The sequence below is a fragment of the Mytilus edulis genome, chromosome 5, assembly GCF_963676685.1.
Source record: "Mytilus edulis chromosome 5, xbMytEdul2.2, whole genome shotgun sequence".
Lineage (NCBI taxonomy): Eukaryota > Metazoa > Mollusca > Bivalvia > Mytilida > Mytilidae > Mytilus > Mytilus edulis.
In genome coordinates this window covers 13,023,966-13,041,452 of record NC_092348.1, presented here as the reverse complement: position 1 = coordinate 13,041,452, position 17,487 = coordinate 13,023,966, and the positions used below count along the sequence as shown (strand labels likewise).

Here is a 17,487-nt window from a genome sequence, read left to right as displayed (position 1 = left end):
ATAGGATTTGTCATGATTCTTTGGAACTTTTATTTTCTTGATGTTTTTTATGACGCGTATATTGATTTTGTTTAAAAGCATATCACTAATATATATGAAAATGTTTTATAGAACACGATAATCAACACAAATAATGCGTATTATAAATTGTATACTAAAATAAAACTTCAGACAATGCTATTAATATTTGAATTAGCACAACTGCATGATAAATGGAACTTTCTACCATCATAAAGATAAAGATGCAACACTACAATGTCTTTCATGTAATCCTGAGGTCTCATCAACAAACTGGACACTAGTGGTAAGTAATACACATACTCCAAAAGTTGTTTTCTCTAAATTTATATAATAGAATGTTTTTATAATAATCTTTCCCCCGAATGTTACCTACCGAATTAGACTTATGACACGGTTGTCACATGTGGAGTAGGATCTGTTTACCACAACAGAGCACCTGGTATTACTCTCAGTTTTGATAGGGGTTCGTGTTGCTAGGTCTTAATTTTTATGTGCTGCGGGTCTATTTTACTAATACTCGTCTGTTAGACTTTCCTTTTTTGACAATGGGATTGTTTGTTAAGTTTCGAATTATGACAGCACCTCGAATGCCTCTTTTGTATCTTTCGCCTCTCTTTTTGTTTCATCTCTTTACAAGAATGTAATTTGCACGTTATCAATGTCCAAGTCTAAAGAATTCCTTTAAAGCCCCCGAAAAAACTTACAAAAAAGTCTTTATGTTTTCATTTAAAAAAATACAAATTAACAGATGTACCTTTCAATTAATGTAGTATTCCTTACACCCCATACTGCACAACCTTACGGTAATATTATTCTCACCATTTTATCCAATAAGTCTAACTGACTACATATAGAAAGCTGAAATAGACAATTGAATCTTAAAACTTCACGAAAGTCTTATTTTCCTTTTCTATTGTTTACTGTGCAATGCTGTTGTTAAAAATATATTCAAAAAGTTAAATTCATCAACGATATCCGTTTTCCTTATATATATATATATATTTGTCATTATAGAACAATTGAAAAAAAGTATCAATCGTAACCTTAAAAAAAACCTAGGTCTGTGAAGAGTTGTCTTATTGGCAATCCGACCACATCTTCATTTTTATATTACCATTTGGTGGGTATTGTTCATGTTGGGTAATTAGTAAACACGGGTACCAACGTCTCATTAACAGGAAATTTAATAATGATTTTATTGTTGTAAAAGACGCATATTGTGTATCACAATTTGTTGTGTGTTTATAAGGTACTGAACTAGTTTCAACTCATTATTTTTTCTTCGACATGTCCAGTACCAAGTCAGGAATATGTCAATTTTAATCAAAAAGAAAGTCCGTTTCTATGTGTGTTGAAGCATGTTTTTGTAACACAACAGTGTTTTTGTTTTTGTGTTATTTTCCATTTAAAATTGATGTGTTTTCCCTGGTAATAGTTTGCAACCAGGATTTGTTTTTTAACAATTGAATTATGACTTTCGAACTGCAGTATACACTTTTGATTCTATTGTGTAGATAGTTAGAAACAGTGATTTTAGATATAATTATGCAATAATATGTTTGCAACGTCGTTTACAAATACAAATTTAGTATGTTTCTTAAAGGGCGAGTGTCTTATTAATGGTGTTTGTTTCACTGATATATCCAACAGTCCTTTTGATGAAATGTACATTTGCAATTCATCATTTTCAACGTCAGAGTGGAGCATGAATCGTAAGTTTATACATATTCGCGTACATGTCTATCTTTAAAAAAAACAAGCTATTATCTTCATCTACAGCTTACTTGTATGTGTGTTTATGAAACTTTCGTAGTCTTATTGGAAACGCAATTCGCTAATGGCAATAATGCGATGTGTCACTTTACTCGCGCTATGAGATAAGAGGGTTCCTTGTTATCATTTACCAATTCGTTCGTTTGTGTGTTCCTCTAAGGGTAACTTATTTCTGTATCATTTTTTCTTCGACAATTCAAAGTTGCCGCTTCTCAATATATGACAGCAATTTTTACATTAAAGTTTTATTTTTAGGTTTTTTATTTTGGATTTAGCGCGGAAGAGGGGTGTATATCTTGCTTACCTTACAAAGTATTTCAGTAACAAATTAACAACTACTATTTCTATTCCTTATATGATATATACTCAGTAGTATGTATCATACTGACTTTCACGAAAGTAGATATTACAACTTATATCAATGAGAACGTATGTACTTCGAAATTTTCGAAGATGCACAAAAAGTTAAATCACAAAAATACCGAGCTCAGAGGAAAATATAATCGGAAAGTTCATAATCACATGGCAAAATCAAATGACAAAACACATCAAAAACGAATGGACAAGAACTGTCATATTCCTAACTTGGTACAGGCATTTTCATATGTAGAAAATTGGGAATTTAACGTGGTTTTAAAGCGCTAAAACTCTCACTTTGATGACAGTCTCATCCAATTCCGTTATATTCATAATGATGCGTGAACTAAACAGACAATACATAAAATAGTCAAAACATTGGTACAGCAGTCATCATCGTGTAACAATTTTAAAAGGAACAATTCAACAGAACACAAAAACATCTATCTACAAACATATTCATTGATTTGCGTGTCTGACGTCAGAACATTTTATACGTCACATATATTTGTCGTTCAATGTATATACAAACTATTTTAAAATATCGCATGGGCAATGTTAGCATACAGGGTTGAAAAATCAAAAGTATGTTAGAATTAATTTGAAAAATAGATCGAGATTTAAAGTAGTCCAAAAGTTATATAGAATTTATAAGAATCCACAACTATAGTTCATTCCACATTTCTTGCCTGCAATTATTTTCATCTAATTTTTTTTTTTATATTTTTAAGATACAATTCCTGTTCCTGATATTAGAGTCCATGTATCATCTATTTCTGTTAAAGAAACTTACGAACTAGAATGTCATTTGGATACGAGCAGAATGAATTATACATATTACAACATAACGTGGATGTGGGGAAATAAAAGTCTTAAATTTCAAAACACGTTTGATAATCTACAGTTAATGCGTTTGCCAGGTTATCTTGTAGCACACTTAGGAACAATTGTAAGTACAAATGTACATGTTACATGTTAAGATGGCGTTAAAGCAATATTAAAAAATTGAAATGTCAGAAGAGTCAGAAATCACCATGGCAATAGAATAATATTGAACAAAACAACCGTCCTGCAACACTACAAAAAAAAAAATACCTTAAACTGAGCAACATATACCCTTGTGTTATATAACGAATGTTATATCTAATTCTCCGAAAATGTCAGTAATTGACGACTATCTTGTGATACCCGGTATATAAAATATCTATTTAAAATATAACAAGTAATATCTGAAGAGTATGATTAAAATTCGGAGGAAAATAACGATTTTGAACTTAATTATTTTGCGCTATTTCGTAGGACATTATTGTAAAATGTTCAATATGTGCACTTTATCTTTTAGGTATATTGTATTATCGAAGGACAATACGAACTGAATGAAGTATTGACTACTTTCAATAGCAAGGAGTTTTACGTTGGAATACAGGTATTGAATTAAGAATAAAGTACAAATTGCTATACAACTCATACTCGTATACCTATATAAGTGAGGGACGAAAGATGCCAGAGGGACAGTCAATCTCATAAATCGAAAAAAACTGATAACGCCTGTCTAAAACTAAAAGAAGACAAACAGATAAACAATAAAACAAATGACATAACATAGAAAACTTAAGAATAAGCAACACGAACCCCACCAAAAACTAGGGGTGATCTCAGGTGCTCCAGATGTGTAAGCAGATCCTGCACCACATGTGACACCCGTCGTGTTGCTTATGATAAAACAAATCCGGTTATGTTAAAATATATTATAACAATATACTATGTTATAATATATCTGAGGCAAGAATGGGATATTTCTTTAGTTGACCTCTGGTTCATATTTCATTGATTTACATTTAAGTATCTCGCAGATAATCAGAGGGAAAGTACTGCAATCAATTAATCAGAAAGTGTGTAGATATGTGAAACTCTACACAATATATGTTTATCGTATCCATAATTTACTTTTTTATTTATAGAGAGTTTTATTAAGTGAGAATTGAGTATGGCGTGAAATGGAAACGAGTTATTAAACTTAACAAAAACTAGAAAAAACGGGTATTTCAATTCAATTAAAATTTCACAACATGTGCAACTTATTTATGGCATGGTCATTAATTATTCTCATTGTGTTGAATAAAAGAATTGAATAGTTGATTAAATCTTTTGTACCTAAAAGTATGACGCCATAAGTCTTGTTCCAGTGTCAAACTCTAACATCATACATTTGATGACTTTGATTTTTATAAAAAGAAGATTTTAGGTAAAATGTGGGAGTGCTATGTATATTACTGAAGAAAAATATGTGTTCATAACCATGGAAGAAACTTACGTTGTCTTAAACCTATGAATGTAATCAGCGATATAATGAATAGGCATGCAATTGAAATGTTATGATATCGTATCATTATGCTAGATAAGCCAATCAATTGAACGCAGAATACCGTATCACGTTTTTGTATCACCCTCCGTGCAGTGTGGCACTATAAACATCTCTTTGTACAAGAGATTTATGCTAGTAACAGTCAGCAATCATAAGAGAATCATTCTTTCACAATAAATGAGTTTTATATCATTCGTTCTGTTTGTGCTGATGTAAGTTTTCGCATTGTTCACTGAATGTTATGTGTGTATTTGACATTTATAAACGTCAGTGCAGCTCCAGAAACAAGCATTGTATCTTTTATTCAAAAACGTAACATATTTATCAGTATTAAATTGAAATCAAAGCCGGATAGCCTACTACTTATTGTATTAGGGCATGTGTTCATTTTAAGGTTGTTTTCATGATTAGGGACTATATGATTAGAGACTTTCCGTTTTGAATTTTCCTCGGAGTTCAGTATTTTTGTGATTTTATTTTTTCCTGTCTTGTTTTAGACTGAAAGTCATGTTGGAATTGAAAAGGGTGGTACAGCACAGTTAAGATACTGGTTAACAGCTCCCTTTTTATGCAATAATTGCATTATTCATCTCACCATTGTCGATACTGTAGCATTGGGCGTGCATAATATAGATAATTGTGATGGTGACATTGTAATTATCTCTCAAACAATGGACGGATGTGATTTTGAAACAGCAAATACAAACTGGAATATGTCGAAGTCAATACCTTTAAAGCACAGACCAAATCGACAATACGGAGTTCAATTGGATACGTTTCTAATTAAGCTACGAGCAACTATTTCGAACACAAATTTGACCGCAGTGGACGTGCCAGACATAAAGGTATGTACATCCTATACTATAACAACAACAACAACCAGGTAATGTTTTAAAGGAACAGGATAGTAACCACTTGTTTTAAAATATGTTATGATATCTTCTATCCAATTTACTGGTGAATTTATAAATCTCTACAAAATAACTAACGAATAATTTTACTCTTTAACAGGATGAAATAAATGTGCAATTGTAATTTGTTATAATTCTATGGTGGAATATTGCTAATTTAAAACGATTTGATTTTATAGTTATACTATGTAACTTACGCGAGCATAGACTACCAAAGGAAGTTAACCCTTGACGGACCAGATAAACGTTTTGATTATTTAATTTCAAATTTGTCAACTATAACTATCAAGCTTCTTGTTGAACAAGAGGATTATGCGACAAACTGGTTCTTAACCATTAACATTACTCCTGTAAATTGCGTGATTCAAATTATGTCGATTCGAAGTGTTGGATACCACATTATTCTGAAGCGCTAAAACCTTAAAAAGGATTTAAATAAAATGTTTCGCATTTAGATTGAAGTCATTGAATATATTGAAATTGAAATTCACATATAATAAAATGCAGACGAAAAGAGACCATTAAATATTTTTCAAACTTGCTTAAGCTTTGTTTTGTTTTGTCATATTAATTTTAGGTCCAGGTCGTTCAACATCACACAGAATGGCATTCAAAAGTTTGTTCTGCTTACACCGATCCCCATATGACAACTTTTGATGGTTTGTAAGTATTGAACTAACAACCTATTCAAAGAAAACTTCTTTAACGATAACAGATTTTCAACTTTATATACAAAAGAGGCCTTACGTCGACAAAAGGCATATCAAAACGTCCACCATCAGAAATGTGAAAAATTAATGCCTAATTTGGTTATTCCGGGGTTATCATTTTGTACAGCATACGTGCAAATGCGTTCTAATAGGCTGCACTCATTCCATAACAGTTGTGATGGCAAATAATTTATGATGACGGAGAGTGTTTAAAAGCTAAAATCCCAAAAGGAACTAAATACACATTAATTTTCAAAATTTGAAAAAAAATATAAATACCGATTTTCGTTTTGAACGTAATTTTGTTCAGATTTATGACAATTTAGCAATGTTTATATACAAAAGAGACGTACAACACTTTTTAGCTTATGAACAGTTTTTTTGAAAGGATTAATTGATTTGACTTTTTATGTCGATTTAGGCACTACGAACATCAACAAGGAGGAACGTACACAATGTATCGTAACAAACAACAGAATATGGAAGTATGTGAATAAATATCTTATATATATAGGAGAGGGAGTATTTTAAGGATGAACTCAAGGTGGTACATTACATCATAGAGATAACTCTGTAAAAATAAGTTGGATGGTATAATCACGTTCTATTTTTAAGGAAATATGAAGCTTCTCTTTGATCAAAGTTAGTGTTTTTTAAACTCAGATATATTAAATGATTTTTTTTTTCTAATAAATAGTGTGGTTCAAGTTTTGTGAAAGGAGTATGTCAAGGAAGTCCCTATTTTGGCCCCAAAATATAGCAGTTTTACAAAATTGTTAAAATGTAAACTTTTAGATATTTATTGGAAAGTAGAATGCTTCTGCTACATAAACATGGGCTTTTTTACAATACAATGCACATATATCGTGTACTAGCATCATTAAGTCATGCTTAATTACTAAAATTTTAGCATTTTAGTTATATTTTAGACGGTTTCCGTCTTAAATGAAAGTGACCGTATTAGTGTTCATTCTTAATATTGAAATGTTAATTGTATTTGATGATAATACATAGCATATATAAAGGTTGAGGGTGAACACGGATGCGGCCACTTTCATTTTTGACAAAAAACCATCTGAAAAGTGACATTTGTTTGACATATTTGATAGATTTTTTATATTTAAGCTTGATTCGGAGTGTTTTTAATGACTAAATCAATTAAAATATTTCTCCTAAACTAATTGGATCAACTGAAATAGACACTTAAGTGTTTAAAAAGTGTTCAAAATCTTTCATTTGATGAACCTGAAATTTGAGGCCAAAATCGGACTTTCCAGACCTACTCCTTTGCATGCATCATAGTTAATAACTTGTCAAAACTTAATCAGAATTAACGAGCTAAATCAATTGTAGTCAATGTGTTTGGTACCACCCTAATTGTATTGAACAACCATTTAAATTAAAGACGTACATTTGGTACCAGGTTCAATCCACCATTTTCTACATTTGAAAATGCCTGTACCAAGTCAGGAATATGACAGGTCTTGTCCATTCTTTTTTGATGCGTTTTGTTATTTGATTTTGCCTTGTGATTATGGACTTTCCAAATTGATTTTCCTCTGAGTTCAGTATTTTTGTGCTTTTACATTTTGTTTTTAAATGGTATTGCCCATTTACAAACACATATATCTTTAACCACTTACATGCAGAACCATAACCAAAACACAATTGAATAAAATAAAAAGATGTAGTAGGACTGCCAATGAGACAACTCTCCACAAGAGACCATAATGACACAGAAATTAACAACTTTAGGTCACCGTACGGCCTTCAGCATTGAACAAAGCCCATACCACATAGTCAGCTATACAATGCTCCGAAATGACAATGTAAAACAACTAAACATGAAAACTAACTGCCTAATTTATGTACAAAAGTATATATATAAACAACACAAAGCACTGAACAAATATAATAATGTTGTAGCAAGCTGTTAATATGACTGTGTTCTCTAATTTTCATTGATATATATATAAGACGACAATACACACACATACACATATGTTGGTGGTTGGCGTAAAAGGTTGCCATTTGCTGTATTTTTGGCGAATCCTTGTTTCATTTATATGTATTGTATTATTATAAAGACTTCGAAGACAAAATAATTGCTCACATAATAGATGAAAACAAAAACAAATCCATAAGTCACTATAAACTATCTATCTATCTGTAAAAGTTTAACCGTCATATATTTTATCATATATAGGTTCAAATTCAGCTAACAACTTGCTACTCTGACAAGGCTTTCTGTGCATGTGGCATCGCTGTCAGAGCTGGAGCCGATGTGTTTATTATCAATTTTTGTGATGGATGGTCTGTTATACAATATGCTGCTTGTGAATATGCCCCTGTTCTACATGTATCGAAGATGACAAGTAATAATCAGCACTACAAAGTATGTATGCAAAAAAACGAAATATCACTTCTTTTAGATATCACAGATATATCTCTCAATAATATTGATTAAATGTATTGATAATCGTGAATTTGGAATTTTGGAAATTGCTACAAATTATTAATAGATCTGCAATATTTGTAAGTTTTTGCCACTGGTAGATTAGAATCTACTTACTCTTTTGGAGCACCTGAGATCACTCCTCTATTTTTATTTTTATTCATGTTGGTCAGTCTTTAGTCGTAATGTTGTGTCTTTTTTGCCATAGCGTTGTCAGTTTTTTTATGTACAAAAAACACAAAACGTTATGAATATTACGACACAAAAAAGTTTTTATAGCTGATTTATATAAACTGCAAAAAACATTATCAACTCTGTTCGAATAATGTGCCATTTTTTTCAATTATAAAAATAAATTGTATTTATTGTAGATCGTTTTTCCGACTGGTACAGCGATTTCTGTAAAAATAGCACCTGTTAATCCAATAAACCTTTTAGACATAGAAATTCGACCTTCATCTGATGACTTCAATAACTCGGAGGGTCTATGTGGAACTCTGACCAATAATTGTAGTGATGACTTTCGATTACGTAATGGGAATTCAGTTATGGTATCTGCTAGTTGCCATAACAGTTTATACTCCTTTGCTAAAGCGGACTTTTCTCATTCATGGAAGTAAGATATATGTAATGCATACATACAATTTTTAAGTTCCTATGATGATTAGTCACAGTGTGAGCATTTAGATATTCACAAGCACTTGAAGTCACATGTACTTACATATCTTTTACATCTTAAATAACTTCAGCTTTGAAACGATTCTATTGCCGAACAGAAAAGTCAATTCAAGCATCTTTCTACTCACATTTACTCTTCATGTACATTTTAACATTTTTTTTCAGAGTACCACAAGGCGATGACTTATTTTCCTTGAGCGAAAACAGTTTGCTAACTGTCTGGCACAGTACTGACAACTACTGTAAATGTAATCTTGGAGATAATGGTACTTTAAGTGAAAGATGTGGAAATAATTCATTCCCAAGTGTCTATTGTACTGATTCTGGTTATGAGCCAATAGTAACAAAATGCAGAAATAATGTTGCACCTGGGAACTATGCTAAAACCATACCAATAACAAAGGACGAAAATCATGTAACAAAAGTACGTAATTCCGGTTATCTTTGTATGTCCAAAATATTGATCAAATGAAAACGAAACATAGCACATAATTGTATAAGATTTCAATTTTAAATTATAAAAAAAACTACATCAAATTACACGATGAATACAATCTATCATATTCAACGATATTGCAAGATCATGACATAACTACAGTGAAACTGTTTCATATTCACAAAAGTTTGTATACATAAATCCTTTTTTACAATATCTGGATTGAGTTCAATTATGCTTTCACATGGTTTGATACATAGATATTTATTTTAATGGTTTAAACCAATCGATCTAACATATGTTTCTTTTTCCTTAATCTTTTTTATTGTAAAACTCCAGTCTTAATTTGACTCGAAATATATTCTGCATTCAAGATTTGTTGTAGAAGCTAATAGTCTATTTTATTGCACCTCTATTTTCTATAGTGTCCATGACTCGTTTTATCTTTTATATTTATATTAACACTATTGAATTTATATGCAAAAACACAAAGTTAAAATCATCGAACTTGGGAGATACAGTTAAGTCTGCCTCATATCTTGACTAACATCTAGAAATTGACAATAAGGGTAGGTTGAAACAAAACTTTACGACAAAAGAGATGATTTCAGATTCCTTTTGAAAACTTTCAATTTCTATGTAGCAACATTCCAGCAGCACCTGCATACGGAGTATATATCTCCCCATTGGAACTATATTCCTGGGTTTGTATTTTCTATCATGATTCCCTTGATAGAGAATGGCTTCTCAAAAGGAAAGTATTAAACCAAGAGTTCCAAATGGTAAAGTAGAAATTATCCCCTCGTAAATTATACGGACGCAATCACGAATTGATCGACTGCTAAGGAATATCCGTTTCAAAGATGATATCGGAGATATTCCGCGTGTCGTAACTACAATCCCCTTTTCTTTTCATGAATGTGACCTACCGTAATTAAATGAGCAACACCAAGGGTTCCACATGTGGAGCAGAATCTGTATACCCTTCCGGAGCACCTGAGATTACCCCCAGATTTTGGTGGGGTTCGTGTTGGTTTATCTTGAGTTTTCTATGGTGTCTTTTGTGTACTGTTATTTGTCTGTTTGTCTTTTTCTTTCTTACCCATGACTTTGTCAGTTTATTTTTGATCTATGAGTGTGACTGTTCCTCCGGTATCTTTCGCCTTTCATTTATCAGGTCTGGTTGAGACCGCATTACAAAAAGTGAAGAGCACAATAGAATATTATATTTTTTTTTATTACAAACTACATGTACACTGTTCAAGATCAATTTGGGTTGAGCAACAGCAAATTTTAATGCATCAAAATTTAATACTTTATTTGTACCATGTTTAGACTGATCTTATGATGAAACTCGCAAAACATATAGTAACATCATTCGATCGGTTGTTTTAACCCAAATGGAGTTGCAAAAGAAAACATGTTTCATACAAGTGCATACTAGATTGAGTATTAGTCGAACTCTCAAAGTAAAAACAAAACTATATTTCTTCTGGGTCATTCGTCCTTTAAATGCATATTTTAGTATTCCTCCTATTAAGAATTCGTTCTTGAGAAATTTGTGCATTTTTGTTTTCTATATTCATGTCATGACACATTTGATTCTCGATATCACTATATAAAATTGTATATAAAACAAGAAAAGAAAAATGTCTGAGGATGAGAACGAGCTTTCAAAATCCTTTTATTTCAGCCTCAATACGTTCATGAACATGAACTTTCTTTGAATGAATCTATCGGATATTGCAAAAAACAACTGAACAGCAAAGAAGCTTTTCGCTTATGTTCCGAAATTAATAATATACCAAGTCAGCACTTTGAGGAGATTTGTGCTGTTGATGTTTATGTAAGTTTTTATTATAGATTATATGTAAACAATACAAATATTTCGACAAGATATTGTTACCTACGAGTATACAATAGCCTGATTTTGTAAAGTTAGCAGCAGACATTTTGAGTTTTAAATGGGAAACTCCATTGCGAGATCATCATTGTTAACCAGCCTACAAATACCTGAATGTGATAGGTCTGTTAAAATTCGTAGATTGAAAGGAACGATTTTTGTGAATGAACCGTAAATGTGGATATTTTTCTATATCTATGAGTTAAAATGCATTCACGAAGTTTTAATTTTTTTTTCCTGTAGGTACATTTTAAGAATTTATGGTAATTAATTACATGTAGCTTTGCAAAGTTTTTAAATGGCTTATGTCAGGACTTGCTCATATTGAATTAATTTTTGTTTTCAGTTGTCACATACCTATCTATGGACGTCACAAATTTATGAAACACTGAAACATAGATGTTTACAAGAAATAAATTTAAATAACACTTTACAAACTACTAAAACGAATGAAGGGAAATCATTCCCAGATATAAGAGGGAACCAACTTTGTCCTGGATTTGAAAAGAATTGCAATGGAAATGGCGATTGTTTAAATGGTATTATTTTGTTCATATTTATATTCTTATGTTAAGAACTTTTATAATGATTTGTTTTCAGACAAACATTTTTAGTGTGTTTTTTTTTAAACATTTATTTTATGTTATGTCCATGCTATCTAATATCAATTCTGTGACTTTATAATATTTGTCTTACTTTATACATATAAACAAATCTAAACAACTCATAAGTATATATATACAGGCTATTTAGGTCATGTGTTGTGCGTTGCCTTTGTCAGAACTTCTGTTTATCGAAAGACTCAACATTTCTCGATATATCATGTTATTCTATTTATTACCTGAAAAAGAATAGAACAACTACTTGTTTATTTTACTTTCGGTTCCACAAATGTCTACATAGTGAACGACTTTTGAATTCTCGTTCCATGTTTATACATATAAGAAGATGTATCCAAGTCACAATTTATAAAAGTAAACCATTATAGATAACATTACGGTCGTCAACACGGAGCATTGGCTCACACCGAACAGCAATATAAAAAGAGCACAAAAAAGAACATGTGTAAAACCATGCAAAACGGAAAACTAAAGGTCTAATCTATATAAAAACTAGAAACGAGAAGCACTTATGAAAAGCATAAATAGACGACAACCACTGAACATCGGATGCCCAAATTTTCTTTTGCCATGCAAATTCTGTCAGGTAATATCAATGCACACAGTTGATACTAATCCCACCAAACAATATTAATAATTTTTGTATTATTTATCCCAAAATGTTTTTATTTTTCAATATTTTCTATGTTGATAATAGTTGACTCATTATACCATTATGATAATTTTTGCTTCATACTTCAAATTTAAATAAATCCATATTTCAAAAGCACCTTCTGTTAAACCGTACTTTTGAATTCAACACACAATGGATATGTTTAAAAGGTATGATTTTGTAAATTTTCTCTCTATCTTTCCTCTTCATTATTACTTTGATAAAAATGCAAAGTTAGAATAGAAACTTTCACAATTATTGTTTTAATTCGGACAGGCTACTGTAGAGTATCTATATATATGCATCAGAGTGACACATGGATGTTCAAATCTACTACATTGGGTCTCTAGTCGAAGTTCTCTCATTTTCAATTATACCACATCTTTTTTTTTTGGTATAAATATTTAATATTTTTATATTTTAATTGGCAAAGTGGTTGTGAGATTAACAATACAAAGACAGACACACACTTACAAAAATACAAAACTAACCTTTTTATATGTTTCTAAAACAAATTAAATGTTTTCCGATAGATATTTATCAAAGGAAACCTTTATATTCATTTATATTCATTTACAGTCATTGTTGGGTTCTGTTGGGTACAGTGTACTTGAATTTTGTATATATATTTAACTCATAATGGTTCTGAAACATGTGCTATCAAATGCAAATAATGACTTTATAGACAAATGACTCGACGTTTTCGAGGAAATCAAAGTGCATTAACATTATTAAGCAGGTTTATTTGTTAAACTTTGATGTTTCAGGCATATGCAATTGTCATTCCGGATACATTTCACCAGACTGCTCTATCAGTATAAAAACTGTTCCCAGTGTCGATCATATTCAAAATAATGGACTGTGTGATACATCTAAAGGAGCATGCACTACACTTCACATTTATGGGCATATCATATACCAGGCAAACATGATATTTTGTAAAATTCAAACATTTTATGTAAGTAGATTCTGTAAAATGACTGATACTATAAAAATAAAAACATGTGTACTGTTAAATGATTGTTTATCCGATAAGCGTCGTCTATGTAGTCAATGTCAACAGTTTTAGTTTCAAGGTTATACTTACAATTGTTCCAAATGAAATTATATTAATGTGTCCATTGTTTTTTATGTTTTATTCATGAATTTATTTAAATAATGATTTAAACAGATACCGTAAGTCGACTATGAACAATTATTATGATTTCCTATGCAACATAAACGTACTGACAGATCATATAGCAAAATTGGAGGTACTTGCCAATTTGCATAGCGGCCATAATGTATTATCATAATGATAGCCTTTACAATAGGATAATACATGCCCTTAAATATAAATGCAAATATGCAAACTCCTATTTCGAATAACATTTTTGTCCGCATATAGGTGAATTGTACCGTTTACGAATAAATCATGTCAAATTTTAAAGCTTTCGACCTTTTTAGTTCGATCATCGGAAGCGCAATCGTATATTTATTGCTCTATATAGTTATACACATTTTCAGGTTATATAACTTTTATCGTACCTGTTTTCTTAAGTTTTCAGACATATTCTTTTAAACACATGAAAATTTCAACCTTCCCAATTTGTAAATAGTCAAAATTATTTCTGCTTTTCATGACGTGCGGATCTATCAGATTCAGTCAACATATACGCCATCTTGAAATAATTGTTTAGTTACAACATATAGATTCTGATTGGTTGCTTTATGATGCGGCTGAGATACAGCAACAGCTATTGGCTTAAATGAGATAAAGAATTACAGACTGTTCTCGTCTAAGGATAAGACATCAAATGCCGGAAAATTTACAATGTGTATTTCAGTTCCGATCAATTGTTTAAAATTCATGCTCGTTTCATTATGCATAAATTGCACACTAAAATTCAATATTGAAATATCAACTAATAATACGTGTTTATTTGCTTGGTCAATCTGCAATATGCACAATTCGATTTGTTACACAGTGATCCTATACAATGTATATATAAAAAAACAATATCTGTATTTGTTCACTACTGCCAATCTAGGCACACCTCCAGAGAGGCACACACATACCGCAATCTTTTAAACTAACATATTACCGTAGATATTTGGATAGTGCGAAGCAGTCCGTAGATTTGTAAGAAAGTTCAAACTAGTTCCTTTTAATTACACAACGAATTTTTAAATATCTGCCAAAGGAAGTTTAAGTTAAATACAAGACGGAAAGGCCTGAATTATCCACAAACTTCATGGAATTTATATTTTCAATTCACAACTAAGGGATAAAGTCACATTGTGCAAATCATATGAATAAAGTACTTAGGAATTTTTCGTATGTCTTTCTTAACGATACATGAAGCTAAATTTCGGACTTTTGCCGATTTGTATTGACACTTTGTTCATGTTCTTTCTAATAAAAAATAAATAAAATGAATTATACCGACCCAGAAATGCATTGAAGTTTGATAAATATTGGGCAAAGTATAAGTTGAAATATCAAATGTAAAAAAGACAATCATCTGTTTCATATTTTATATTGCTTGCTCGTTCCGTATATACTGAACTAGACTAGTGACAAGGTTCTAGCTAATATGATCATCTTTAAATCTGAATGATAACATTACTTAATGCTTACCTTATTTTTCAGATGTTTAAAGACAAAACATTCAAATACGGATCTGACCGACTTGTCGGAGGAAAAATTACTTCATTAATAGAGATTGAATGCCAAATCCCTACAGAACTATTGATAGAACAAAAATTTACATCTTTCATTGCAAGAGGACATACTGTCAACGTTGGATATAATGGCAGTTCATTCAGAACAAAGACTATAAAATATTTCGAGTTTGATCCAAAATGTCAGATACCAACAGGAGCCGAAGAAGATAGATTCTTCAAGATAGCTGTAAGAAAAATCTGTAATTCATGTAATTGCTTTTCTTTATAATGTGTCGTGGTTTACTTTGTCAATATCACGATCAAGAATAATGTTTTTTTAAAAGTTGTAACCAAATGTTTTAATAACTAATACAATATCAAGACTATTTTAATTTAAAAATATAAATAAAATTGAGAAAGGAAATGGTGAATATGTCAAAGCGACAACCACCCGACCATAGAGCAAACAACAGCCGAAGGCAACCAATGGGTCTTCAATGTAGCGAGAATTCCCGCACCCGTAGGTGTCCTTCAGCTGGCCCCTAAAATACTCTTTGACGGGTTTGATAAAACTTTTAAACCAAATGATCTAAAACAAAATCAAAAGAAATTTACTTTAATTACAAGGGAAAGAATGAACCTAACGACTATTTTTTTAGAATAGCACATGCTTTGTGAATGGTAAATGTTACAGCGATATGCAAATCAATCCAATGATCAGTTATGAGTATTGTGATCCCCATAGAAAACAGCAGGAGTGGAGTTTTAACGAAACGGTGAGATTGAGTTAAAAATTTCTACTTTTATCGGTTGATATTCAATTGGATTTATTTGTTTATGTTCATAGCAAGCTAGTTCAAAGCCAATAGCAATTAATGATAAAAAAAAATCATGCATCGGAGACCAAAATCAACTGAAACACATCCCAGGGAAAAGAAAAATCACAAAAAATACTGAACTCAGAGGAAAATCAATTCGGAAAGTCCATAATCACTTGGCAAAATCAAATAACAAAACGCATCAAAAACAAATGGACAAGAACTGTCATATTCCTGACTTGGTACAGGCATTTTCAAATGTAGAAAACGGTGGATTAAACCTGGTTTTAAAGCTAGCTAAACCTCTCACTTCTATGACAGTCGCAGCAAATTCCAGGGATTTATAGTTTTAACGTTATGGGCGGTTAAAGAAGACATGAATTGTGCAATGCCAAAAATAAAAGTATCGACAGGCTGTAGGATAGTTAGGAGTTAACCTCTCTGTAGAAAAATTTAACGTGGATGTGTATTCATATATCCCGCTTGAAAAACTAATGCAGTTATGTATTAATCTAAAATCTAATTTCAACATTTGTAAGATTTAAACCTTTAGTAAAGTTTTTTTTTTTAAAAAGGCCATGAGTTTACACGGATCACATTGTGCTTTAGATACAATATTATGATGGAGTTAAAGGAATATTACCGTCTTAAAAAGAAAAATTGTCTCTTTTGTTGTAAATTTTTGTATGGAGTTTCCCTTTAAAAATCGAACTTACTGAATCAGTTGGGTATGTTAGAATTAGTTAAAGTAAGCTCCTTTTTGGTAAATTTCGGTAGAATATTTAGAGAACTCTGGATTAATAAACGAAAAATAAAATCATCAAGATAACGGTATACGTATTGTTGAATTTATCAACCAAATGTAACAATGACGGGTAATTCACATTCTGATTGTCTAGTTTCTCTGCTAATGTTGGAGTCGATTATCTGCAATATATCAATATTAAATATATTTACATAGTTTTCATTGAGACAATGAAGGACAATGATAATCTGATTAAGCTAAAAAAAAATAACCAGAACAAATACATGAGTAACACTTGAAAAAAGAACAGTTGATGAATGCAACAAAACTGAAACACAAAAGCGTTGTACAACACTCAATAAGCAGAATAAACAGGACAGATTACCACAGCATATAC

General features: G+C 31.1%; 1 protein-coding gene across 1 annotated transcript in view; it reads left to right on the top strand.

Moving 5' to 3' along the window:
• LOC139524933 (uncharacterized) overlaps positions 1-17,487 on the top strand; it is a 44,878-nt gene that overhangs the window by 7,737 nt on the left and 19,654 nt on the right. The window contains exons 8-22 of the mRNA XM_071320108.1: positions 197-304; positions 1,625-1,733; positions 2,883-3,100; positions 3,494-3,577; positions 5,014-5,361; positions 6,005-6,090; positions 6,559-6,622; positions 8,344-8,532; positions 8,964-9,208; positions 9,436-9,694; positions 11,400-11,552; positions 11,956-12,148; positions 13,649-13,839; positions 15,514-15,774; positions 16,187-16,303. Coding sequence (XP_071176209.1) covers positions 197-304; positions 1,625-1,733; positions 2,883-3,100; positions 3,494-3,577; positions 5,014-5,361; positions 6,005-6,090; positions 6,559-6,622; positions 8,344-8,532; positions 8,964-9,208; positions 9,436-9,694; positions 11,400-11,552; positions 11,956-12,148; positions 13,649-13,839; positions 15,514-15,774; positions 16,187-16,303 — 2,625 coding nt within the window. The remainder of the gene's footprint in view (positions 1-196; positions 305-1,624; positions 1,734-2,882; positions 3,101-3,493; positions 3,578-5,013; positions 5,362-6,004; positions 6,091-6,558; positions 6,623-8,343; positions 8,533-8,963; positions 9,209-9,435; positions 9,695-11,399; positions 11,553-11,955; positions 12,149-13,648; positions 13,840-15,513; positions 15,775-16,186; positions 16,304-17,487) is intronic.